General features: G+C 36.3%; 1 protein-coding gene across 6 annotated transcripts in view; it reads right to left on the bottom strand.

The window, feature by feature from the left end:
* The window catches only part of LOC114653368 (zinc finger protein 521), a 496,047-nt gene that overhangs the window by 246,154 nt on the left and 223,666 nt on the right, over nt 1–26,227 (bottom strand). For 4 of the 6 annotated variants that reach the window (XM_051928726.1, XM_028803647.2, XM_051928725.1 and 1 more), the window contains 2 exons: nt 24,262–24,346; nt 19,129–19,194 (listed from right to left, as the gene is read on the bottom strand). In XM_051928726.1, the coding sequence (XP_051784686.1) occupies nt 19,129–19,194; nt 24,262–24,346 (151 nt within the window). The remainder of the gene's footprint in view (nt 1–19,128; nt 19,195–24,261; nt 24,347–26,227) is intronic. The other 2 variants (XM_051928727.1, XM_051928728.1) reach the window with 1 other exon arrangement.

Here is a 26,227-nt window from a genome sequence, read left to right as displayed (position 1 = left end):
GGGGGTGCCGAAAAAAAACGAGTCCCAGGGTGCCGGATTGGACCCTGGACAAATAGTAGGACCCACTTCGAGGTTGAACCGCCCTCACGGGTTGTGTCACTCAGACCGATGTGTCTTCGCTGGCGATGGGGCACTGTGGCACCACGCCCAGGAAGACAGGAGGAGGGCTCATTCCTCCTCCAGACCATGAGGGGGCGTCCGCCCTGGTTGTATTGGGGGCCACGGGTACAGGGCTTGGAAGCCCAACCCTGTAGGGGCTCGTGGTCACCGCCAGGGGGCGTCCTCCTGCCTGAAGGACCCTGGACCCCAGTACTTCTGCCACACCAGGAAGTGCTGGGGCGAAGAAGAGAGGGAACACCTGTAGTGCTTCCGGGTGGACAGCCGGCATTTCCGCCACACTGGGGCGTGTCCGCGGGATTGCCGGTGTACACCTGGAGCACATCCGGGTATGGATAAAAGGGGCCGCCTCCCTTCATTCGAGGCTGGAGTCGGGTGGAAGCAGGACAAGGTTCAAGAAAAGAGAGAAGGAGGCGGTCCGAAGAGGCAGAGTGGTTGGCCTGGACTTTGGGGAAGATTGGGGTTTGTGGCACAATAATGGTAAATAGTATTGTAAATAAACGTGTGTTGAGTGACATGAGTGTGTCTGCCTGTCTGTGTCCGAGCCAGTCTCCACACCATTATTCTACCCGCTTACTCCAGTGTGCCAGTCCATTACAGGACATACTCACTTGCACACACCAAACCAATTTATGGTCACCAAAGCAGGTCAAATTAATATAAATTTTTTTTGTTCACTTCATTTAAAGTTCCTACTGAGCAGTGCAAGATTTAAAGTTGTTTAAAAGAAAAATACCATCACAACATTCGAATCCCAGGTTTGACTTTATGTTCTTTTAACTCTGACACTCAAATCTGACCAGCATCTTTGGGAGTTGCAGCAAGTAAAATTGGATGTCAGCGAGGGCACATGATTTAAACACTCGTGCCTGAGTGAGACCAAAGTAATCAAGTAGTCAGCATTGCATCAAGAAGACAATGTTATTTTATAAGAAAAAAGTAAAGAATGGTCAAAAAGAAACCCTTACAATAAATTAAGCCTCTTGTGTGCCAGAACTTCTAATATTTATTAAGGTGACATCAACCAGAACAGACTGACGGAACTCTTACAACAAGCAGCTGACATTCTGACTTTTGCGTCTCATAAGTGAATGACTATCAAGTCGCCTCTTGCCCTCTATTGACTTGAAATTACACACCCTGTCTTTGCACATATCTTTATTTGTAATGATTATGGGGCAGGCTTGACAGATGGTCCAGCCTCTAACTACGCAAAGTAACTTGTTTCATTTTGCTCTTAACCTTGCCATGCCCAGCAAGTCAAGTCTGGCTGAATGCCTACAGCACAGGAGGAGAGTAAAGGGCACAAGGCAACAAATTTGGATCAGAGAGCTTAATTACAATAATTCAGCACACTTTAATGGCTTCAAAATAATAAAAAAAAACAACTTTATTAAAATGTCAAAAAATATTTATTAAAGTAATAGTCAATTGTGCTTCTCAAAGAAAGATGTAAAAAAGCAGTGTGCTTTTTGTTAATAATTTAATTGTAATGCTGAAGGCATCACAATGTTAGAAAATTATATGCATTTTGAGTGGGAACATGCATTTGTGACAAAAGCACTGCGAGTGTTTTTAAAGCTGTGTTTAAGTAATTGTTTACATACTACCAGCCATTTAATTACTGTGAAAAGCAAAGCATACTCTATGACAATGAGTGAAGAGTAAAGACTTCAGGGTATAATCATAGGGATAAGAAGACTGCCATGTTCCATTAAGCGAACAATAATTTATAGGGGACATTAAATGCCTACAATAAAAATGTAACATTCTTTTTAATTTTTTGTCTGTATATAGAATCATTGCACAATAACATTTCAGACTAACACAGAGGGCAGTAGTTAGTTCTGCTCTCTGTGTTCAAAATCCAGGCCTCCTTCACTGTCTAAGGAGAGTTTAGTAATTACATCTGCACTTTAAACAAATTGTTGGCTCTGAATTGATCTGCTATGACTGAATATGGCTGCAGGTGTGATTGTGCTTTGCAATGGAATGTCCCGATGAGCTAGTTTTTGCCTCAAATCTGCTCCTGCTCAGGTGGGCTAGAAGCCACATTCATCTGGAACTGGACAAATGGGACACATATGGCTCCCAGTTGGAGAATTCATGTGGATACCCTTCAAAGTGAGAGTTACCAGTGGGATACCTTAGAGAAAACATCTGAATTCTTCAAATTGTCACATAATGTTGACCTTTCTCCTCACTCAGTAGTATAGGATTAAATAGAGTAATATGGTTGGCCAGAAATGGCATATTTGTAACCAAATTGTATCTCAAGGAATATAATACATGTTTAATGCATTTAATGTGACTTTTATTTTCACAAAAACAAAAGAACTTTTCCTTAATTGCCTTTTTTGTGGACCAAGTATCAAATTATGGGCAATATTGTGTTTCTCTGATCCAAAATTCATATGAACGTAATAGAGTGGAAGGGTGAAATGTCACAGTAGCATTTCTACTTCTGAACTTTCTTTTGATATTATAATTTAGTGAAGAATAATGTATGTTTTATGTTATTTAGGGAAGGTGTGTTACTGCCTCACAGAACTTGAAACACTGAATGATACATTCGTGTTTAATGAAATATACTGTATATTCACACTTTGGTTAAATAGCTGAAATAGATTGTGGCTTTATATATTTAATGCATATATTGTATGAAAAAACGCTGCACAAATAAAGTTCCTGGGGGGGGGGGGGGGCACAATAAAAACAGAATTTGTTCATAAAAAATCATGAATAGATTTTTAGAACTTCCAAACTTTAGTAACCTTCAAAGTACTCTCTGTTTGATGCAATACAATTATCAAGATGTTTTTTCCACTGCTCAAAACAGTTTTGGAACTCGTCAATTTTGATCCCTTTAAGGTTTTTCTGCCGCTTTTTGTTTCACCTCTTCTACATCAGTAAAACGTTTCCCTTTGGTCAAAAACTGCTGAACGCTGAGTGCAGCTGCGGCAACTGTGTTGTCATGATGGAAGGACCTGTCACCTGTTTGCCACAACTGAGAATATTTCTTCTGCAAATCCTGACGCAACCTTTTAAAAGTGTCCAATTAAAATTGCTTTGGTTGACCATTTGACTATCTGTAGCATAGCAACCGATTTTTCCCCTAACAGGAAACAAAATTTCAGTGCCACATTTTATTTGTGTAGATCAACCATCACAAAATAGGCAAATGCATTGAAAGAGTCTACGAAAAAAATTAACTGAAGCCAAACGCAGCACCTCATAACAACGCCAGTTGGCACACTAATGCAGAAGTGTTTCAAGAATATTCACCTAGCAGGGGAAGCATGTACTAAAATGGGCCCGCTCTCCAGAAGATAATCCCATTTTGTTTGGGTCCCCCCTCGTATGTGTGTGTGTGTGTGTGTGTGTTAGGGATAGCTATGTATCTTTTGTTGGTACTGTATTATTGTTACTTTCTCTGAGGAGACATGTAGTACTATTTTCTTTGTACTATGAATGCTATGCATTCAACACAAGACAATAACCTTTAATTTGAACTTGAAACTTAATTAATTAGTTCTGGAATGTTCAAGCCCAACCTTTCTAACACACATCCAGGCCCCCAAAACAAACAAAAAAAATGAGTAGACTGAGGGGAGCAGTAGCAATGTAGACAACCACTTCCAACGCAACATTAAATAACACTTGAAACCTAAAAGGAAGTGTGAGTAGAAGCCAGGCAGTTTAAGATGAATCATTAATGTTTATGAAAATATAATTGCTGTAGTGGGAATAAATTTTATTGAAACATGTAGTACATGTGATGATAAATATAAAAAGGAAAGGATGTCTCACAATATTCAAAGTGCCATATGTAAGCTCTTTTGAGTAATGGTGTCTGCTAATAATAAAAAAGTAATAATAATAATAATAATCATCCAAAAAAGCAGGTGCCTTTCTTCATTCTGCTTCTAATGTATATAAAATATCCAAACATAAACAAACACATATACAAGCCAGCATGTAGTGTTTTCAGGTAGCTACATGTAGTGTGCAATAAGTGAAATAACATATGTTGTTGACAATGCACTAGCAAATAACAATAGAAAATAAATTCTTCATTGCAGTACACTTAGATAAAAATGGAATTATACATTGCTGCAACCATGGCATCTTGTTTGCAATACATTATGATTGTTGACTGAATGCTTTTGTTTTTTATTCTCACATAGTTGTGGTGGCTTAGTTGTTTCTAATGCATTGTGTATAGTTTATATTTTTACTGACAGACATGTAATTCTTCACTAAATTTTTCTTTGATATTTTTATAAATAGCACACTTATTCTCTTTGGGTGGATTATAGTGCCGTGATGCTTTGCAATTAAATTTAATTTGAGTGCTAGAGTTCGACAACCGAAAGAACTTGCTCTTAAGGCAATAAATAAGCTCCATTCAAGTTGAAAAGTTGCCGTGTTTCTTTCATCAGCTGCCACAATATTGTTAAGTAAAGAATATATGAAAACTCTGTAATCATTTTTTCAAGAGGATGCTCCACATGTCACAAAAGTTAAAAAGCCACGTCTCACCCATAACCATGAAAAAAGACAGCATATAATCTTTAATTAGTACTTATCTTACCAACTGAACAAAATTAATTCACTTTGCAGCTCTGATTATATAAATAAAAAAATGCTCTATACCAGATCTCAAATATTTTATCTAACCTGTATCCCACAATTGCAGCACTTAAGAAAACGTGTATTATGAAAACAATAGTGCAATCATTCTTTCATGCCGATTCAGCTCTCATTGTTAAAAATCCACACTTTTTATTACACATTGAGGTTTAAAAAGCTGTAGCATACAAGGTCAAATAAGCACATAATGAGAAATGCCATAAAAATGTAACTGCCAAGTGCACTCTCGAAGTAAAAACGTCAAAAGTTTAATATATTAAAACAAACATAAATCTGATCTTATTACTAGAATTCAAATTATGGATGTGTATTCCTCAAACACAAAGTTTAAATAAACTGTTAAACACAGAAAGGACATCCTTTAAACAGCAGAGCAATCTGAGACTATGACAGTACAAAACCGAATTGTTGCTTATGTTTTCTTGATAAAGCCAGCAGTATGCCTCTGGACACACAACGCTAATTCCAAGCAGTAAGAGGAATGTACAAAATAACAATGAAAACTTTTTGATTTTATTTTACTCAATGAGGTCTATCTTCATGCCTAGTCATGCTGTGTAACCAGAGCTCTGTTTGGACTGGCACACTACGTGTTAACAACTGTTTTTTTCATGTCCAATGTTACCATAATGCGGAAACATTGAAGGCAGATGAAGTGAATTGTGGAACTGCAGCGCTGTGGAAATCCAGAGTGCTTGCTAGTGGGGAACAGAGGTACACCGTGGCTAACAAAACAGGGTGATGGAAGTAAACTGAAAAACAGATCAAGTTTTTGGTAACACTTTAGTTTAGGTACTACTCACTTACTACTAATATGTGACAAGACCTTAGCAAACACTTCTTTGGGTCTTCATAACACTTACAAAGCATCAGTAAAGTGTTTATTCATCTCTGCAATGTGACCTACTAACAAAACTTCACTTTGGAGTGGTCTGAGGTGGCTTAGCGGAGACACATTTCTCTTGATATTGCATATTTAGTATAAGACCTGATAATCTTTCATATTAACATGTAATTTTACGATCATGTAAAATGATGAATAACCTACCTAATCTACTGATATTTTGTAGGTGTTATGAAGACCAAAAGAAGAGTACATAAGAGTAAATGAGTAATAGATGCATTTTTGCAGCACCTGAAGTAGAGTGACATTGACTTTAAGTTATATTTTGGAAGGAACCTCATCACTGGAAGGATTAGTATGAAATTAAAATAATTAAGAAAATTAAACCTATATTAAAGCAATAGAGGTCATAATATTTGTATAATGGCCTTCCTAACAAACAATGGAGAATGAATTTGTATAAATCATTTTATGTTAGATATGGTGGTAGGACTTCAGTTTGGCCCTTATCCTTGTTTTCATTTTCTACTGGTTTTGTTATTTTTCACTGCCCCCTTGCTTGAGTTTTGTTTTCAATATTTTCTGCATTTTTTATTTGTCATTAATCCATCATACTTTCTTGTGTTGAATTAAATCGCCCTCAGGTTCTGTGGTCATTAGGGCCACTGTTATCTGGGGACTATCTGAAGACACCTGTCACCTCAGCCACATTGTCATGGCACTGGTTGAATGCAACTGTGTTCTTTGGTTATCTTTGACTAAGTTATGGATTGTTCTGGTTTTTAATTTTATTGACTTTTTGGCTTTGTTAATTCATTTCAGTTCTTTAACTGTTTCCTTTTCTCTGATTTAGAAATCTGAAATTTAAAATTTTGTCCACGATTGACTAACAAATTCATGTAAACATTAAAGTTTTCATGTGGGTTTGGCGTTATTGACGATGTGACCTCCTCATCTTGGCTAAAACCATAACATGTGGCTCTGTTGGCTCTTTATATTCTTCACCAGCAGCAAAAAAAAGTAAGAAAAATACACAAGATCTTTCAGTCACTCACATCTTTAAGCCAGACAGGCAATAAAAAAATCAAAGCTCTTGTATTGCTGTATGTTTTTAAATGAATATTATTAAACATGAAAGAGCAATATTAAAAAATGGAATGAGTGAGTAAAGAAAAATGAATGAATGTATGGATGTTTTATTTCTCTGCAATATTTGATTATAGCACATGTTACTTTGTTTAAAAAAATGATGACTGATTGGATAGCTGTACTTTCAGGATGATCACTACTGGACAGCACACTGCAAATAATATCCAATGCTAACATGACACCTAACAAACTTTAAAAAGCAACCAACAACACATTTCAGCATTAATTACACGGGACCTCTGTTTGCTAATTTAACCCAGTTTTCTATATGGAAAATTCACAGTACAAATGACAGCCTGTTTCACATGTATGATAGGGAAATGTTGACCAAAGAAAAAAGACAGTGTGTCAGACTCTTGCACGTGTCAGGATGGATTGTTGTTTCTGTAAATTCCAATTAATTGCAGCTGGCAAAGGGGCGATGATATGCAAACAAGTAGACTCGACAAAAAAAAAAATTTAGGCAAATATTTCAATGGCCCTTCATTAGCAAACAAATCAACAAGTGATATATTAATGCATGACTTTAATCGTGTTCTGTAGGGACAGCATTCAAGAGTGTGATGTGCAATAGAGAAAAAGAAATCGTCAACCTCAACATCCCCGGGCATGATCCGCTGAGAAATCTACAGCCACTGCTTAAGAAGTACATTTAATTGACTGATAGACAGTGCCTTCTTTGTTCACAGAAGACAGCGGAGTAATGGCAACTTGAAAACCGTACCATCCACAGCGTCTCCAGAGACTAACAACATGGGGATATGTGTCAGGAATAAATAAATAATCTAATTATTAAGCCACTTCCTGTCACGTTAACTCCAATTTGTCGGCTTTTGAAGGCAACAAAACAAGGCATTTTTCCTCATTATGTTTCCCTTTTTACACCACTGGTAATCGCCGGCAGATTAAAGGTTGCTTGATTGGGGTTTTTGTCATAAAACTGAGAGGCAGCCAGCAGTACAGGAATTAAAAAAGGGGCGGTGGGGGGAGAGAGGGAACTGGTGGAGAGAAGAGGTTTCATGCTTGTCTCCTTTCCAGCTCCATAACAACCCACACTGCTGCCTCATACAGTGCTGCCAGCTGTACAGCAAATGTGTGTCTCTCCAACTGAGGCCTACTAGGCCACAGGCTCCATTCTGAGATCTGTAAGGTACCTTGCAAAATCTTGGCAGGTAGCTACTGCTGTCACAGGACCAAGCTGTAGAGGTGACTCTAGAAGGCTTTTATTTTCAACTTCTAGTTTGAAGGTTGTCACCTTTTTATATTTTATTTGTCGACAGTTAACAGGACAACTATTGACGCAATTATTTTTATGTGTGTATTTACCCGACACTATATTATTCCATGTATAAATACACACACACACAATGCGTACATTTGTATATGTAAGAATTTAACTCCTAAATTTACAGATGACAAAACGTTCTGCTACATTTTTTAGAAAACTCTGTCACCTACAAAAAATATAGGACTTCTCCACAGCTGTAGTGCTTTTAGAAAAATGCCACAACTCCCAGTACCATTCAAGAAATACATCCTCTTCAGTTTGTTATATGCTTTCAAATATTTGCTGTGAAAACAATGCAAGCATGAATAAAAAAAGCATTTTAAGAATATACCATATAAATAATAGATTTATGCAATGGGTGCAAATATTTGTCATTTGTTTACGATACTATGAGAAGCTGCGACTTCAAGAATTCTGTTGAGAATACTTACATGCACATACACGTTTGTAGTGCTGCCTTTGTATGGAGACAGTGCTCACTTATTATAACTTACAAATGCTAACTTCAAGGGAATTTAATTCCGCCGAGGCTGCCTGATTAGAGGAAATGGGAAAAAAAATGGGTGTCCCATTTATAGATACCCCACTAATGCCTTATGGCAAAACAGCATGTTTATTTAAAAGCATTTTCTTTTATTCTTTTACATTCATTATTAATTGCTTTACTTAATAATTCTCTATTAATTAGAAGACATCAACAAATAAAGTGGAGGAAAAAAACACATTTTTCTGTATAAAGAAGAAATGGAATAACCAAAGTAAAATATTTATTTTGATAGACTTCTGCTGGTGTTTTACACTTGTCACTGTATAAAGGACAGAAAAATACTGATGTTATTTAGACACACTGTTAATAACAAGAATAATACATAGTCAAATTAATTTGAAAGATCTGCCTCTTTTTAACTTTTATAATAAAGTACATCAGATGACAAGTGTTGGTGCACAGTTCCTTTATGTAACAATGATGGGGCTGACTAAGACATGCCCAGTGACATTTTAGTTTGTTCTCTGGCTGGCAAATTGCCTTTTGTGTCTTCACCTCAAGTATTGTTGCTATTCCCTCAGTTCAATATGAATGACACGCAGAAAACTGTTCATATTGGCTCATATTATATATTCTGATCAAATATATTTCCTTAAACTCCTTTAAATAAGGAATTTTGAAGAACTGCCTACAAGATTAACTAAAATAAAATTGTAACATTAAATTAAATTATGGCAGAAATGAAGCCCATTGGAATTCCCTATGCTGTTTCATTTCGCAAACAAAAATATATTGTACATATATATTGTATAGATAGATAGATAGATAGATAGATAGATAGATAGATAGATAGATAGATAGATAGATAGATAGATAGATAGATAGATAGATATTTTTTGTTATAGGAACAGGTTGCAATATACACATGTGGACAATAGGAGGTAAACTTGAGCCATACTAAAATTCAGAATTTAACACAAAGGTCAAAGGGGTTAAGGTTTTGATAAGTGTTTAAATATACAGTATCATAAAGCAGACAGGAGAATGATTTAAAAAACAGTTAACACAAGTACAAAATAAATAAAGGTAAAAACTACTATTTCACTGGGCCTTGCTACACAGGTCCATCACCCTGACTAGTAGGAGAGGCAGCTGATCCACTTCCCACATTTACACCAAGCCAAACACTCCTCTCTTTTTCCCTTCCACCTCCCATATCTTTGTTCATAATCCTCTGACCTTGTTTCCTCCCACCAGTTGAACTCTTGCCAACCTTGTGTTCCCAACTCCAAATTCACTAAAGTAATAGCTGAAGGAGTTTTTTTATTTTTTTATTTTTACGTTTTAGCCAGGGGTAAACCCTCCAATCAATTCAGGGATTAGGATTGGCCTCTGGAACTCCTGGAGCCATCCTCTTCAAACTCCCCCTACTTGCCTCAGGTATCCCTGCAGTCATATGCCCCCGTGAATACATAAAGGAATAGGCTACCCCCAAGAAGACAGGGTACTGGATGGGCATACTTTCTGACACTTAACAGACTTGGAACATTTGTTTTAATTTAGTAAAAATCATCGAAGAGCCCTGTTTTAATATTTTTTTTCATGGATAGTTCTAGCTTCATAGCATTGACAACAATGTGAATGAGCCTCTTGGAACTTTCTGATAAAATTCACAGATATATCCAAATGTTAAACAATTCAATTTGATCTCAAATTCAAATCTTCCCTTGTATGATTTTTGTGACATTTTCTGCTCAGATCTGAATATTTGGGATGGCAATGAAACTTTATAAATTTGAGTACTTGTTTTAATTTCTTTGCAAATCAAATTAAATATAATAACATTATTAAAAAATATGAACAAACCGGAAACACCTAGTAGATTTCACGAAAGCTCAAGGAAACTACAAAAAAAGATAATGCAAACAAAATCCATCCATCCATTTTCCAACCCGCTGAATCCAAACACAGGGTCACGTGTTGGTCACGGGGGTCTGCTGGAGCCAATCCCAGCCAACACAGGGCACAAGGCAGGGAACCAATCCTGGGCAGGGTGCCAACCCACCGCAGGACACACACAAACACACCCACACACCAAGCACACACTAGGGCCAATTTAGAATCTCCTATCCACCTAACCTGCATGTCTTTGGACTGTGGGAGGCAACCGGAGCACCCGGAGGAAACCCACACAGACACGGGGAGAACATGCAAACTCCACGCAGGGAGGACCCGGGAAGCGAACCCAAGTCCCCAGATCTCCCAACTGCGAGGCAGCAGCGCTACCCACTGCGCCACCGTGCCGCCCTGCAAACAAAATAATATCTATAATACTATTTAGTCATTGATATTTTCCTCATGTAGCATGGGCATCTTTGAACTAATTGACACAATTGTTACACAAACTTAATATACTGGACATGACAACTTACTTATGGTTTCTAAACAGTTGATTGTAAAAGGACAAATGAAAGATTTTAGAAAAACCTTCCTGAAAACTATCTTCAAATGCTCTTTTATTGATATTAGAATTAACTAGAATTCTGCTGCTTGGTACCTTTGAACTTCAGTATACTTATTTCTGTGAAAGCACTGTCAAAATGAATTAATAACTTACCAAAAAGAAAAAGGGAGAACTTACTTTCTCTACAAGCAAAGCTGTAACATATGACCTGCAAGAAGGAATCTTCACATTTGTATTCAGCAGTAGGCTGTTTCTGACAGTATGAGAGTACTCCTTTAATGTGTGTCAAACTAAAAATGGTGGTTATACCGATAGTTGTTTGCCACTTCTATTTATTTTTGTGTAAAAAAACAAGTTTTTATTAGTACATGGTGAGCTATAAGTTTTCATTATCTATCTATCTATCTATCTATCTATCTATCTATCTATCTATCTATCTATCTATCTATCTATCTATCTATCTATCTACAGATATACAAAAATGGTGTCATGTTTCTGACAGACTTCCTGACAACATAAAGTGAAATGTATAGTGATGGGATAAAGAACACTAGATGCCTCACAGCCTGTTCATCTCTTAATTTGGTAAAGAAACAGAAACCTCAAAATACCAAGGAAGGACTATTGAAAAACCAATATGCATCACTCAACCCAAGGCAAGGCAACCCATCATAACAACAAGGATCTTTGATATAGTGGGCACCTAAACAAGGTCCCTACCTGTGGCTGAGGTTGTGGCTCACCAGTTGTCTCCAGGTGGCTTAATTTGAAGAAAAGGGCAAAGGATGATTGGCTTGATGAACTCCAACAAGACACTACTCAGATGTTAACCATTGTGATAGACATATTGACAGCAAACATCAGAGTGTGGTAGCTGCTCTTTTTATCATGTTATTCAAATATTTTCTAATTTCTCATTGTCTCTGAGAAGACATTATATTCTGGAAAGTTCTTGGTTATATACAGTAAAATGACTGACCTTTGCACTTTCACTTTGTCTCTAAACATTTATGTTTAAAAATGACCCTTCCTTATAGATCATATAGTGCCTTACAGAGAACCTAAAGTACTTTTATAATTCTTTATAAGTAAAAGCTCAATCGATGAGTAAATATATCCATCCATCCATTTTCCAACCCGCTGAATCCGAACACAGGGTCACGGGGGTCTGCTGGAGCCAATCCCAGCCAACACAGGGCACAAGGCAGGAACCAATCCTGGGCAGGGTGCCAACCCACCGCAGGAGTAAATATATAAATATTGCAAAAAAATCAAGTGTATATTTTCAGGATAAATCATAGTCACATGATACTTATTGGTTGTATCTGCTGTGTATTATAAAAGACAAAACAAGAAACAGATTGCCTGTGGACAAGAATTCCTTCAGAGTGGAAGAATGGTAAGTAGCATTAAACTAGTATTAAACCAAAACCTTTATAAAAAAGTGCAATCAACATTTGAGATTTTTTTTTTCTGTTATCCAAAGTGTCCTGCCCATTACTATGCCAGTCAATCTCTAGCAGGCCTACCAGTCACTCCACACACACAAACACACACACACACACACACACACACACACACACATATATATATATATATATATATATATACACACACAAACGTAATGTTGAACATTTGCATCAAAACACCCAATCATTTCAGTTTTCGTTGGCTATGTAGTTCAATTCCTTGAAACTCATCCTATAGGTCTTCTTATATAAGTCTAAATGTACATTGGGATGATGCATACCTGTGATTTTATATTCTACTTATCAAACCCTAAGATTTTTTTTGGTGTCATCCATTCTTAAATGTAAACAGAAACCCCTCAAGTACAGCTTTAATTTAAGCAATAAATAAATTATATTTTGCTAGGTGTTTAAAAATGCCAAGGAAATCCATCCAGATCATAAAGAAAAATATGAGATCCCATTCGCCAAATTTCCCTTTGCCAGTATACTCAAAACAAAGAGTGACCAGCTGTCTTTGAGCCGGCTTCTAAATTGCTCCTTGGTTAGTAGCTGCATTGGTCTTTTTTTTTTTTCTTTCTTCATATGAGATTCATACTAAGTCCCCATACAGAGCCACCAGCTGTACAGCAAATGTGTGCTTTTCCAGCTGGGCCCTAGTAGGCTGTCGCCTCCATCTTGAGGTCTGTGCGACACCTTGCAGGCTTGGCAGTCTGTTCTCTGATCTCGCAGCACTGTAGAAAATCAACACATTTTATTTAAGTCATTCGATTATCATGCATTTAACACCTACGTGCTGTATATTATTGTTTTGCCTTCAGTTGCCTTTCATCTCCACAAAGTGTCAATATATTAAAATATCTTGGCAGGAGGACAAATCAAGCTGCGTCCAGCTGCATGTCACACAAAAAAATAAAATAGGCAACAAAATAGAGCTGTATTAAAATGAAATAATCTTTCCATTGAAATGATATTGCGATCAGCTGAGATAAAACTGATGCTGAACACACTGGTGTTTGTTATTCTGCACGCTTTGTTTGGACTGAGTCATCTCTGTATAAATAGAATTATCAGTGTGAATCAATACTGCAAGCAGGGCATCAATGAAAAACAACACCCATAAGAATGGAACACTTGCTCCATTACCTACGTTAATATCATGACAGCTGAGGAGAGATGACCTGGACCGCATCTCATCTCTCCTGTACAGATGGCCATTAAAAGAGAAAGTGTCCCTTTTAATGAAGAAAGTATTTAGAGCTTTTCCAAATGAGAACAGTTTTATCCAAATTGATTTTGCAGTAATTAGAGTTTAGTCCAAATTTAACCCTCTGCTGCTCAAAAGGGCAATGAAATTTAACATGCTACAACTACCAAATTTTAAGAAAAACATAAATATGCATTTTATATATATATATATATATATATATATATCTATATAAACATTTACACACATACATATCTACACGTGATAATGTATCTGTTAACCAGAGAGTGGCACTGCAGACACAACACCATAGGCAACACTAAACATTCGACTGTTGATTATGTTTCTAACATATGTTCATTTCTTACATGTTGTACTTTATAATTTTGAATAAATTGGGTTTTATTATTATATTGTAATTTTAAGTTTCATAGAATTTTAAAGATTAGGAAAATACAACTCTACAGATAATTCTGTACAATGTAACCTGATTCAGCTATAGCTGCAGAAACATTAGACATAGGGTTTATTGAAGAAATGGTTTATTTGTAATCATTTAACTAAACTAATCCATTTCAACTTAAGGTTTAAAAAACATTAAAGGGAATGTGCTTTATGTTAACCACATATAATAAATTAACAATTGTACAAATCACAATAAAGGAAACCTTTGAAATATAAAGGAGTCTTGATGAAAACAAGCCATTCATAAGATGTTAGTCAAACAAGAGAAAACAATAGTCAGTTAGATTATAGTTGTTCTTATACCTTATTGACTTCAACATATATGCAGGACACTAAAGGAATAAAAAATATTGCCCCTCATATAAATTCTGGTTCCTGATAATTCAGTTTAATAGAAGAAGCATGATAAGGTAAAAATCTCGTAACTTCACAAATCCATCCCATCAGGTATGAACATTGTAGACTAATGGTGGTAGTAAAATGGTCATGTGCTTCCTCATAGCAAATTTCCCACCTATAATACTAGGTATATAAATATTTAATAGCACAGAATATCTGAAAAAACATTTCTATTCAGGTGCATTCATTCAAATCAGAAGAAGACCTGTCTGTAAATGGGCTTTCTCAGGAGGACAGTACTCCATGCCATAATGGCCAAGGAAATCTTGTAATCATTCCTTGAGCTTGATAGTAAATACAGCTTAATGTAGTGTCTTCAGAAATCCCTTGACCTAAATCCAATTCAGTATTTGTGGGATGACATGGAAATTACTAATCAGAGTATAGATTCCCTTCCTGCTAATCTGAACTATGGGATACAGATATGGGACCATCATTCCTACATTGGAGTTTTGAGCCTTTGTCAAGTCCTCACCCTGGCAAAATTCTGAAGGCAGATGACTGACCAGCTTGCTATTTGATACACATACCTAAACTATGTTTACACATTTCAACCTAAATTGCCATATTGACCCATGACTGACCAAAAATTTAAAGAAAGCAGGAAGAGAAAAATCAGATCTCCTACAAATGCATAAAATAATTACAACACTTGACAATACTGCAATGGATTTGTCCAAGTTAAAAGAATATTTCAATTTCAATTAACTTTTCTCTTTTCAAAAAGAACAATTTACTTAAAACTATGTCTCTGTGGCTTTCATGGATCCTAGAACTTTTATTTTTCCCTTTGTGATAGTTCTTGACCAGTGATCACCATCTTTTAATTACCTACTTTAGTCAGATAGACATTTCTATCACCACAGAGTTGGCAGTGCAACCTGCAACCAAATCCCAATAGGAGCAAATGTGCTTCAAACTGCCACAAACAACTGTCTCACAAAACACGGCTGGCTAATTGAGAGATGCAGCCAGCAAGCAGAAGAAGAAAGTACATTCGTCATTTCAAGACAGATCGCCTACAATTAGAAATAATTATGCGTTTTAATTCTACTTATAAGGTACAAAAAACGAGCCAAAGATACCCTGACGGCAGTCACACTGTAAGTGTCTTTGTGGCTCCCAAATCAAAATAGGACCTTTACCAATTAGCTGGCCATTGGGGATAGGATAATCACTCCAGAAACAGGAAAAAAAAATTGAGAAGAAAATTTACTGGAATTGAGTTAATCATTTATAACCAACATGAACTAACCAGCAAAACAAGCTTAGTACATTCAAGAGTCGGTGTTTGTGGAATGAGAGGTCTGCTGCTTTCAGCCTCCAGCTGCTTTAGATGCATATCTAAAAGGTAAGTAATTCCTACTTGATTAAAAAATGTAATTGCAACTGGGATTAGACTTTACCATGGAGTCCCACGCTGGCACAGAGGAGACGGGTGCGGCAAACACTATAATCCCATGCAATCACAGCATGAAAGGGGATGCAGAGTTGAACAAAATGAAAAAGACACTTCCTCATCACAGATGAGGATGTAATAGTATTAGAATTAAAAAAAACTTTCTCCTTCTGCAACATTTAAACATACTAGAAAAGAAAGAAAGAAAGAAAGAAAGAAAGAAAGAAAGAAAGAAAGAAAGAAAGAAAGAAAAAAGAAAGAAAGAAAGAAAGAAAGAGGAAACAGTTTTCAAGTAAAGAAAAAGTAAAATTGTTGATTTACAGTACTACTTCTCAGCTCTGGTCCTTAAGGGCCACAACATCCACAAATATATAATAATGAAACATTTTCAACTTCACAACCCAACAAAAAAGTTTCATTCTTTATCCCGAATGATTTAAAAGAATTTTTAAATTACTAACAATAGACAACACTAGAAGACCGTTCCACATAACGAATTGACTACTTCTCATTATACTAATTGTTCATCAAAGCAGTGCTCTGTTTAAACTTTAAATTAAAGCAAGAACCCAAACCACCTTTCATCTGTGGAAGAACAGAAATAAAAACTAACAGATTAATACATATTTTTGAATACAGTCCATCACTCATGATTTCACTTAAATTATTGATTATCACTGGCCAAAATCTATACATCTACAGAAGCAAGCCTCGGTGACATTCTGGCTTTAAAATTAAAACTTTTGAGCAGATGCTTCCAACATGCTCAGTCCACCATTAAAAAGTTGCTAAGAAGAAATCAATATTTTAAAGTAGCATTAGAAGTGAACTGTACTTTTCTCTCTGAGACGAGGCCCCTTTAAAATATTATTTATGTGTAAGAATGTATTTCCCAAAGTGAGACTATGAAAAATTAAAAATAGAGATGGAGTGCCTTGATTAATTCAATATGTTACAATGAACATTCAGTAATGATACACATAAAAACACAATTTATTCCAGTCCTATGTTTTACATTTAATTTAATGTGTAGTAAAAATCTTTTAAAAAATCAGGCAAAATTTCACAACTGTTCCTTCGAGACATTATTATGTATTGCTTTTACATAATTAGTGGTACCAAACTGTGTCTCAACTAAAATAATTTTACAAACCACACACTGTAGGGATACTTTGGCTACACCTAGTAACATCCTTGGACATGGTAAAGAAGTTGCAGTTGTGAAAGAATAGTACTCTTAATTTTGGTATCATGTTGCTCATGATAAATAGCATCCCAGTACTGCATATTTCTTTGGTTTGTTTCAATTGAAACAAGAAGAGTGCACAGATGCTGTAAAAGACATGACTGGGTCACATCGACTGCTCGGCTGGTGGAGTCTGAACTCACAACCTTCATACTTACAACTAACCTTCTCCAGAAGCTTCAAACTTAGCACTTGCACTAAGCATCTAATCCATCATGTGACTGGAGCTCAGTGTATCGTGTTAGATAAAAGAGCATCATTCATTATTTTACAGTGTTTTACTGTGTAAAATCTCGATTTTAGTAAAACTAGGGTGTTGTAAAAGAATATACATTTTAAAGTTATGCCTCTTGTTTCCCCTCCAGCTCTATGCATATTCAAGGATAGTTTTTTAACTTGTCAGATGATGTCCTCTGAAATGTGAATGACATCACAAACATCATTTATTATTTGCTGTAGCTCAGTTCACATTTTATAACAGAGGGAAACAGTCTGGCTAGAAGTTCTTATTGCCTTCAGGGTCCTAAGTTTGAACCCTGGCCTTAGCACTGCCTTGATGGAGTTTACCACCATACGTTTTACTACAGGTACTCTGTTTTCTATCTCCCACATACTAAAAATATGTACCTTAGGTAAATCTACACCTCTAAATAGGCTAAATACACAGGTAGCATTTTTGTGTTTAACCAATACATTTACCATGCCATACCATACCATATTTATTTGTTGAGCGCTTAAAAACACAGCATTACAACCGACCAAAGCACTGTACAGTTAAAACAAACAGGACTAAAAACAAAATATTAAAGCAAACATTAAGAGAGAATTTGAAGTAAAAACTAAAAACAGGTCAGAGGATCCAATAAAATAGAGAAAAATAGCGAAAAACAAGTAGAAAATGAAACAAGTTAAGAATTAAGGTAAGCCGAGAAAAAGCAGGACTAACAAGAAAAAAGCCAGAGCGGCTGATGGCATGCCAGAACAGTCGGCGCCATCTTGCCTTATTCCATATTTACCCCTAGACAAACTCTGGGGATGATGGGAAAATAATCTTTCTATTAGAATTTCAGAAAGAAAACATATTTTTCTTTAATCGATGCAAAGCTTATTATAACTCAGCTAAAAAATATACAAGGAGCACACATATCTTGTTTAAAACCATCTAAAATGTACCCAGGACAAGATCTAAATTATGGATTCTGTCAACAGATGCCTGCCTCCCTAGGTCATATGTTTTGGGAATGTTCGACACTTGGAGCATTATGGTTTAATTTTTTTTTTACTTTTTTCTGATTACCTTAGATTACCTAAAATCATTTGCACATCTTTAACTGCAATATTTAGAGTAGCACTAGATGGAAAAACATTGTCTAACGAAAAATCATTTGTTTATGCTATACCACATAGCTTGCACAGAGATTCCTCTTTAATAACTGGAAGAATCTAATCCATCTCACATAACTCAGTGGGAACACAATGTTTTAAAGTGGGAAAAATGAATTTCTTTCCCTGAGGAATGGTTCAAGAGTCTTTCTTAGAATTTGTCCAAAATTCTTTAATGGTATTGTAAAATAGTTTACCAGGACTTTGCTAGACCTTTCCCACCTTTTTAATATATATGAGGAATTGCATTGGATTTTTTTGTCATATAGCTGTCTGAAGTGATTAGGGAAAGGAGTTTGTGTGTGTGTGTGTATGTGTGTGTGTTCTGAGTTTGAAAGATCACTTTTTTATTTATTTGAAGGCAATGGCTATACCACTGTATCACTTACAAGAGTATATCTCTGATTGAACTCTGTGTTGCTGTATATATTTTGTTCTCTTAAAAAAATTAAAAATAAATAAACATTTATATAAACTGGCTGTATTATGAGTGAAAGTGATTGCATGCATGAATGTGCCCTGTCATGCACTGGTGCCCCATCAAGAGTTGGTTCGTACCTTGTGACTGCCCACTGCTGTTATGATAGACACTGTTCACTGCAACGCTGAACTGGACCAGTGGTTCTGAAAAAGGATGGAGATAAGTTTAATCCAGCTGAACTGAGCAGCTTTTAATGTTCAGTGCTGGATGGCAGAGCAGTACAAGCACCAATAAGCTAATTAGAATAGTGTCACATGCAGTCTGCATATTCTTATCACTCCCCTTGAATTCTATTCAATGTAAAGTACTTCAGAAACACTGGACTCCTTAATCCATTGGCTAGGATGTGTTTCTCAACCAGGTAACACATTTTCCCCACTGCAGGCATTCTGATCCCCTCAGCCCAAACCAAAAAACATGCTAAGTTAACAGGCAACTTTTTCCAAATGTGGGACGGAAGTGCGGCATTCTTTCTGGTGGTGAGCACTAGAGCTGCACCTCCACTAACAGACAGACAGAGTGCTGGGCTATTTTATTGCAGCCTCCTAAATTTGAAATCTACTGAAACTTAACTTGCAAATAAGTTTAACTTAGTCATTCCATCTGTGCAGCTACAAAGTGGAAAAAATTAAAGTACATTCTAAAGAGACCATTAAGTAAAAGAGGTAAGCTGGTGTTAGCAGTGTGCAGCAATTGCTGGAATAAGACATTTTTACCCAAGGAACATAATGTCGGATTTTTAATAGGAGAGAATTTTTATATTTCATATATGCAGAGAGGCACCAGTGGGATGACAGATTAAAAAGAATTTTGTTGCACATTTTCCAGTTTGATGCTGGTATAAATGCAGCAATTAGAAATAGGAAACTGAGTTTTGATTTAAAAAAAAATAAAAAGTCTTACTGTTTGCACATGCTCAGAGCTAAAATTATAGCCAACATTTCCAGTAATCCTCAATATGGATTAGTATATACAGTACGTGTTATACATTTCTACTCATGGCAGCTAATAAGACCACGTTACACTGCTTTTGGTTACATATATTTTTAAATGAGTAGAGAACAGGTGGTACAAGTGACTTGTTCAAGGTCATACATTGCATCAGTGTGGGGACTGGACCGGCAGCCTAATGTAGCATCCTACCCACTACGCTACACTGCCTTCTGAAATAAATAATGTATAAACCTATTTATCATACCAGCCTTAAATTTAAGGATAATGAGTTGTGACCGAAACTGCAAACAAACAATTTTATAAACATAGATAACTTAGAAGATGTTCCATGGAATATGAAATTTGGAGCAGATTTTAAACACCCTTATAAATACAACTAAGTATGGCTTCTACTGCCTTTGAATTATGATGGAAACTGATAGACCAATCTATTAAGAAGTGTCAGCCACAGTCAGTTTTCTTCAGCCTGCCAATCCATTCAGATCTTAGTTATTTCATTTGTATAGAGAGAATGACGAATAACAGTGAATAACAAACTGAATCAGGAGAGAACGCTAGTCATTAATGTCTCTGAAAATATTTTCACTCATTATTTTCGATTGAACAGTGTCACTTATGAAAAGCCTGTCTGCCTTCTTGGTTTGCAGAGAAGAGAACAAATAAGTTATTGGTGCATGACAGTGTCAGCAATTTATCAATCACTTATGGTAAGTGAATAGAGAAAGAAGCAAACATTAGACCTTTAAAACTACCAACTGATGGCATCAATGAAAAAAGAAAAATGTTGCAGTTTGGTCAAATGGCTAGGAAAAATGGGACAAAATGTAATCCATTTAATTAGTCACTGTTCAAAGCACAACTTATTTATCACTAACTACATGTATTATGATGTTTTCAAATAATTTAGTCAGGAGCTAATTTTTAAATTTTCTCATTTCTGAAATTCAAATTGAAGTACCACATCCTGTCAATTTCCTTGACCTACACACAAACCAGCTGTGGCATCTGGAGTCCAGGTACTGATGATGACTTTCATCCCCAATCTGCAGCAGAGCCATTTTTGTTTTTCACATGTGACTACAGCTGGAGCCTGTGCACGGAGCCATGGCCAGCTGTAGGGGTCACTGTTGGATGGATGGTGAGCAGCAACAGACCACATCTCTGAGCCTCCCTCTGGACTGCTGCAGACCAATTTGGCACTGCATCTGAGGACTCCCCAATGACAGCCGGCTGGAGCTCAGCATGGGATTCAAACCTCTGATGGCATGACTTACTTTCATATTGCTGGCACAGCGCTTTTATTGTACGAGCGATTGAAGAGCCTGATTTTTCACACCTTTGCACAAAAGGAGTATGAAGCAAGAAACTAAAGTTGTGGATTTGTGCATTCAATAGTGCTACGAGGGCCTTTCCCAGGGTCACGGTGAGATGCAGCCTAACCCAGGACAACAGCCCATCCTTAACTGTGACAGTGCACCAGTGGTCACGATGTGCAGCTAAAATATCTCTGAACTGCCAACTGGAAAAAGTGGAAAATAAAACTAAAGGAATATGCACAAAACAGCAAACAACCAAATAAACATTTAACAAACCTCCTTCCAGCTCAGAGACTGGAGAGCTAACTATAGTGCTCTGCTCACTGTATTAACTAAAATAAACAAGAAATCTCTAAACACCTTTTTATTAGAGCTTCATTTCCTTTAGACTTTACATAGTGCCTCTAACCCCAAGTGTGATAAAAATGTTTCCCTGTGTAGTCATTTTCAAGGAAATAAAATTAAGAAGATCAAGAAACAGGAGACCTGTAAAGGTTTCAGTGGAGCCCAATGAGGTAAACTACTCATTTACTACGGCAATGTCAGGTACATACACTGTCCTTCAGAGTGAAAACAACATCTGCTGTCATTAATTTGACAATTAGTCCAATCTTAGCTCATAAATTCCATCCATTAGCCCATATCCCTGACATATATGCTTCTTAATCTCTACCATTCCATAATATATGCACACAGTTCTCTTTTACAAAAATATTAATAATAGTGCAATGTCACTAGCTCTTCTTCGAATGTTTAACAAAAAAGGAAAATGTGAACAAAATCGTAATTTGAATCAGAATTTATATGAAAAGAGTGTTGATGACTCATTTCTACATAGGCAGTTAAAGCTTTAAATGCACGCAAACGACTGTAGATTGGCCCGAGGCTGATTAAAAAAGGGGAATACAGCAGCACAAGAAAGAGTCATGCTTGTTTTCCATAAGAAACAGAATGAAACCCAAGAGCCATGAGAATGACAGTTAGGCACACAAGTAACCTAACACACTCAGTGACGGTTTAGAAGAAGCTTTTGTTTTCATAATGGATAATCTAACATGTGAGTACAGGAGTCTACAAATACAGAGCCACGCTGAAAACATAACTTTTGTTTCACATTTACTCTTAATCATTCAAACCATTGGTTTAAACAATTTTCCAGGAGTTGGAAACCACTAAATTGGCCCTCCAATGGCAACAAAATAGTAAGTATGATCTTTGTCAGGCAGAACTGCCTGCGAACAAGAGGAAGGGAAGGAGGTGTCACGTTATAAAGAAGAAAGTGAAAGCAGAATTTAGAGAAATATAATATCAACAGACATTCCTATTGCAAATTGTATACTGTAAAACTGACAGCATAGCCGGAGCTTTTGACAACTACTTGTGACATTAAAAAATACACTATAACAAACATCTGAAGCACAAAGTGACAGCAAAGAAGGCATCTAAACAGAATGCCACGCAGATCCAATGCAGGGCATGTTGACACAAACATGACCAATTTCCAGTTGCCAGTTAACCTAACCACCATGTCTCTAATACAAAAGCCCCCATGGACACAGGGAGAATGGGCAAACTCCACATAAGAATTTTGGTTGAGGCTGTTGGAATCTGGTAGCCACAGCGAACACAACACCTTCTTGACACCCACTAGTAAACATTCTTCTAGCAGAATCTTAGTAAAATTTCTGAAATCTATTCTTCAAGCCACGCATTTTCAAAAACCGGTTAGCCCAGTTCAGGGTCATAAAGTAAAAACAGTATTTTTTAATTTTTTTTTAACAATTTTACTTTCATTCTTTCTAAGTAGCTTAGATTTGACGACACATTTTGTGATTTACAGTAGGTAAAATTATTTTTTTAAAGGATTTAATCAAGGATTAAGATAAACCAAAAGGGACCACATGGTCGCATATTCATTTTGTCCCAGTGTGGAGATTCAAGCTCTTGGCTCTGACTGAAGTTTTTTTTTCACTTTGAAATCTGAGAAAATCGTCCAAGTTGGCAGGTCTGCAAAAACACGACATTGGCTGAAACTCAGCATTACTTGATAATGTAAAGATTTTAAAGTGATTTTCCATCACAAATAGAGCCATTACATTAGGAATTGTTAGGCAATGTTTACTACATAGTGTATTATAATGTATATTTACACAAATACAGTACATAGTATCCACTGGTATAGTTTTTAATTAAAGTAACACTTTATGCAAACATTATTTTGAAGTTAGGAAGAATAGTCGGGAGAAACATTTACAAATTAATTATCTTGTTAAATGTAAAAACAAAAACGCTGCAAATATATCTAAAAAATAGTACTAATTCTACTAAATATTGAAATCAAGTATTTAAACAAATGATGTTACTAGGAATGGGACAGGACAGGACTGAAGGAAATTGATGTGACTGAGCAAATGTTTTGACCGCTAAAGATGATCACCAATTTTTTCTGAAGCCACCTCAACCGCATTAATCCAATTTTCAGCAATTCTTAGATTACGACAAATGCAAACCTAACTTTAAGATATTCCCTCAGAAAATGCTGCGGTGTTTGGAATCAGCACAATGCCACCATGAAAAAACAAACGCCAACAATGATAACCAAGCGTGCATCTACTGCAGGAGATTTACATACAATAATTCACATTGAAGGATAATTAAAAAGCTCATCTGCTTTGCAAATGAAAGGTACAAGTAGCAGGCGTCTACAAATCAGTTACTCTGTTTAATTTGTTGCTCTCACATGATAACAAAATATGTCACACTGATTTCATAAACCATCTTACCATTTTGGCAGGGAGTTCTTCTCTTAGAACCTGCAGGTAAAGTGCAGGAATTTAAGTGGATTGCAAGACAGATGCCACAAGCCATAAATAATATTGCCGGAGAAAAATGTAAGGTTATGTGCTACCAAAACATCACAACACTTAAAAGTCTTCTTACCTAGCATATGATTAGCGACATGAACTTGGATGTCCCATTCGCTGTAGAAAATCATTTGACACTTTATGCACTGGTATGTCTTCTTCTAAAATTGAGAAAAATAAACAGAAACCAGGATTTATTATTATTACCTGTAAAGAGAGAAAAATAAATCACTAGTACATGTGATTAATTTCGATAACAGTTACGTCCTTTACTGTGTATATACAGTAAATTTTATTAAACCGCAATGAATATATTGAATGTGTTTAGAGGAATTAATAACATTTTGGCAAATACTATTATGGAATACAAAGAAAATAAAAATCTGTGTCTTATAATTGAGCAAAACAGTAAACAACACTTAAGAATGATCAATCTCAGCTCATTTCTTGGGTTAGTGCCTATTCCACAAAACTTCCGAAAACAGAACAATTGTTTTCAAGGTGTGATTGGTGCAAATTCAGCCACTACTGCATATGTGTGGAGTCTGCATGTCTTTCTTATGTCTTTGTGACTTTTGTTTGGGTATTGCAGGTTTGCTTCCACATTCCAAAAAATGCACATTTTAGGCTATCTAGGGACACTGAATTGTCTTGGAGTGAGTTTCCCTCATCAAACTGGTGTCCATCAAGGGCTGGCTCCTGTCTCTTGATTGAAACTTCTGGGATAGACTCTAGTTCTCTGCAAGTAAAAACATTTTACTAAGTTGTACAATCATTCAATTGTTATACATCTTTGGAAGTATCTGAAGCCAATCTTGGCAGCACCGGGTGCAAAGAAGGTACCAACCCTGGACAGAATGCAATTTCAACACACTATGAGACACAGTCCATTTGCTTTCTATAACAAACTCTTGAATTAACCAAAATGTTTTTGTGCTACCCCTTTGATTTATTATTTATTGATTTATTGGCAACATTTTTAAATAAAAAGTAATAAAGGCCAACAAACTGCCTCACACAAACAAAAGAATCAGTCCCAGTCTATGATAAACAAGTGCTGTTACATTTGTGTCCAGAGATTCTTGCATTGCCTATTATTCTTTTTTTTTTTGTTGGAAATTTGCATTTTCTCATGAAAGGTATTTGTTGTTACCAGATGTGCTACAAGGACAAACTATGATGCTAATTCGCCACTTAACATTCATATCAGACTACAGGGTATGTGTGGGCACCCTATCCATGGGGTAATATTGCCCTTCTGGTTGGTCAAAAGAGACGATTTTCCTATACAATGAGATAGTGAAAAAAAAGTACACCGACAGACAACTGAAACAATTTGTGAGAATGCACAAAATGATGATATGCTGATTTAGTAAGCTGAAGAAATTTAAATCTTATTATGCTTAAAAGATATTTTAAAAATGAATAACACTGTTATCTAATGCATGTAGGTTTACTTATTGAATGAATTCAAATTCATCATTCCCATGTGACCTTCTCTAGTCTCATCAGATAGGATTGCTATAGGCACCTGAGCACAGAATTTCAACAAAGCTGGTAATAACTAATTCCCTCGAAACTCAGCGTTTCTGTGATTCTTCTTTCTGCACAAGCAGCATAATTTCTGGAGAGCATTAAGCATGAGAGAATTGTTTGTTTTCGTTACTTGCGGCTATTTTCAAGTTAACATTTTCATGCTGGTCTGCAGTCTCTTCAGCTGCCTTTATTTGTTTCCCCTATCCTAAGCCTAAGCAATGCTCTGGGGTGAAATGCATGGCATTTGGGAACAGGTGTCACGCCAACACCGCTAGGCCACCATAGATCAACATTTGCTGCACTCACACTGTAAACACCACATGTGCATAGGCAGCTTGTGCCTCAAGAGGACTCGATGCATAATATTACTGTCTCTGGCACATCTTTTTGCCTGACATTTGTTTACGGGTGTTTTTTATTTGGTTCATGTACAGTCCTTTAGATGGTGATATTTTGGATGATTTTCTATTAAAGCAATGGAACTGGCCTTTTATATTAATGATGAT

This window comes from Erpetoichthys calabaricus, chromosome 6 (genome assembly GCF_900747795.2).
Source record: "Erpetoichthys calabaricus chromosome 6, fErpCal1.3, whole genome shotgun sequence".
Taxonomy (NCBI): Eukaryota; Metazoa; Chordata; class Cladistia; order Polypteriformes; family Polypteridae; genus Erpetoichthys; species Erpetoichthys calabaricus.
The sequence above is the reverse complement of the archived record's forward strand: the minus strand, read 5'-3'. Positions and strand labels throughout refer to the sequence as shown.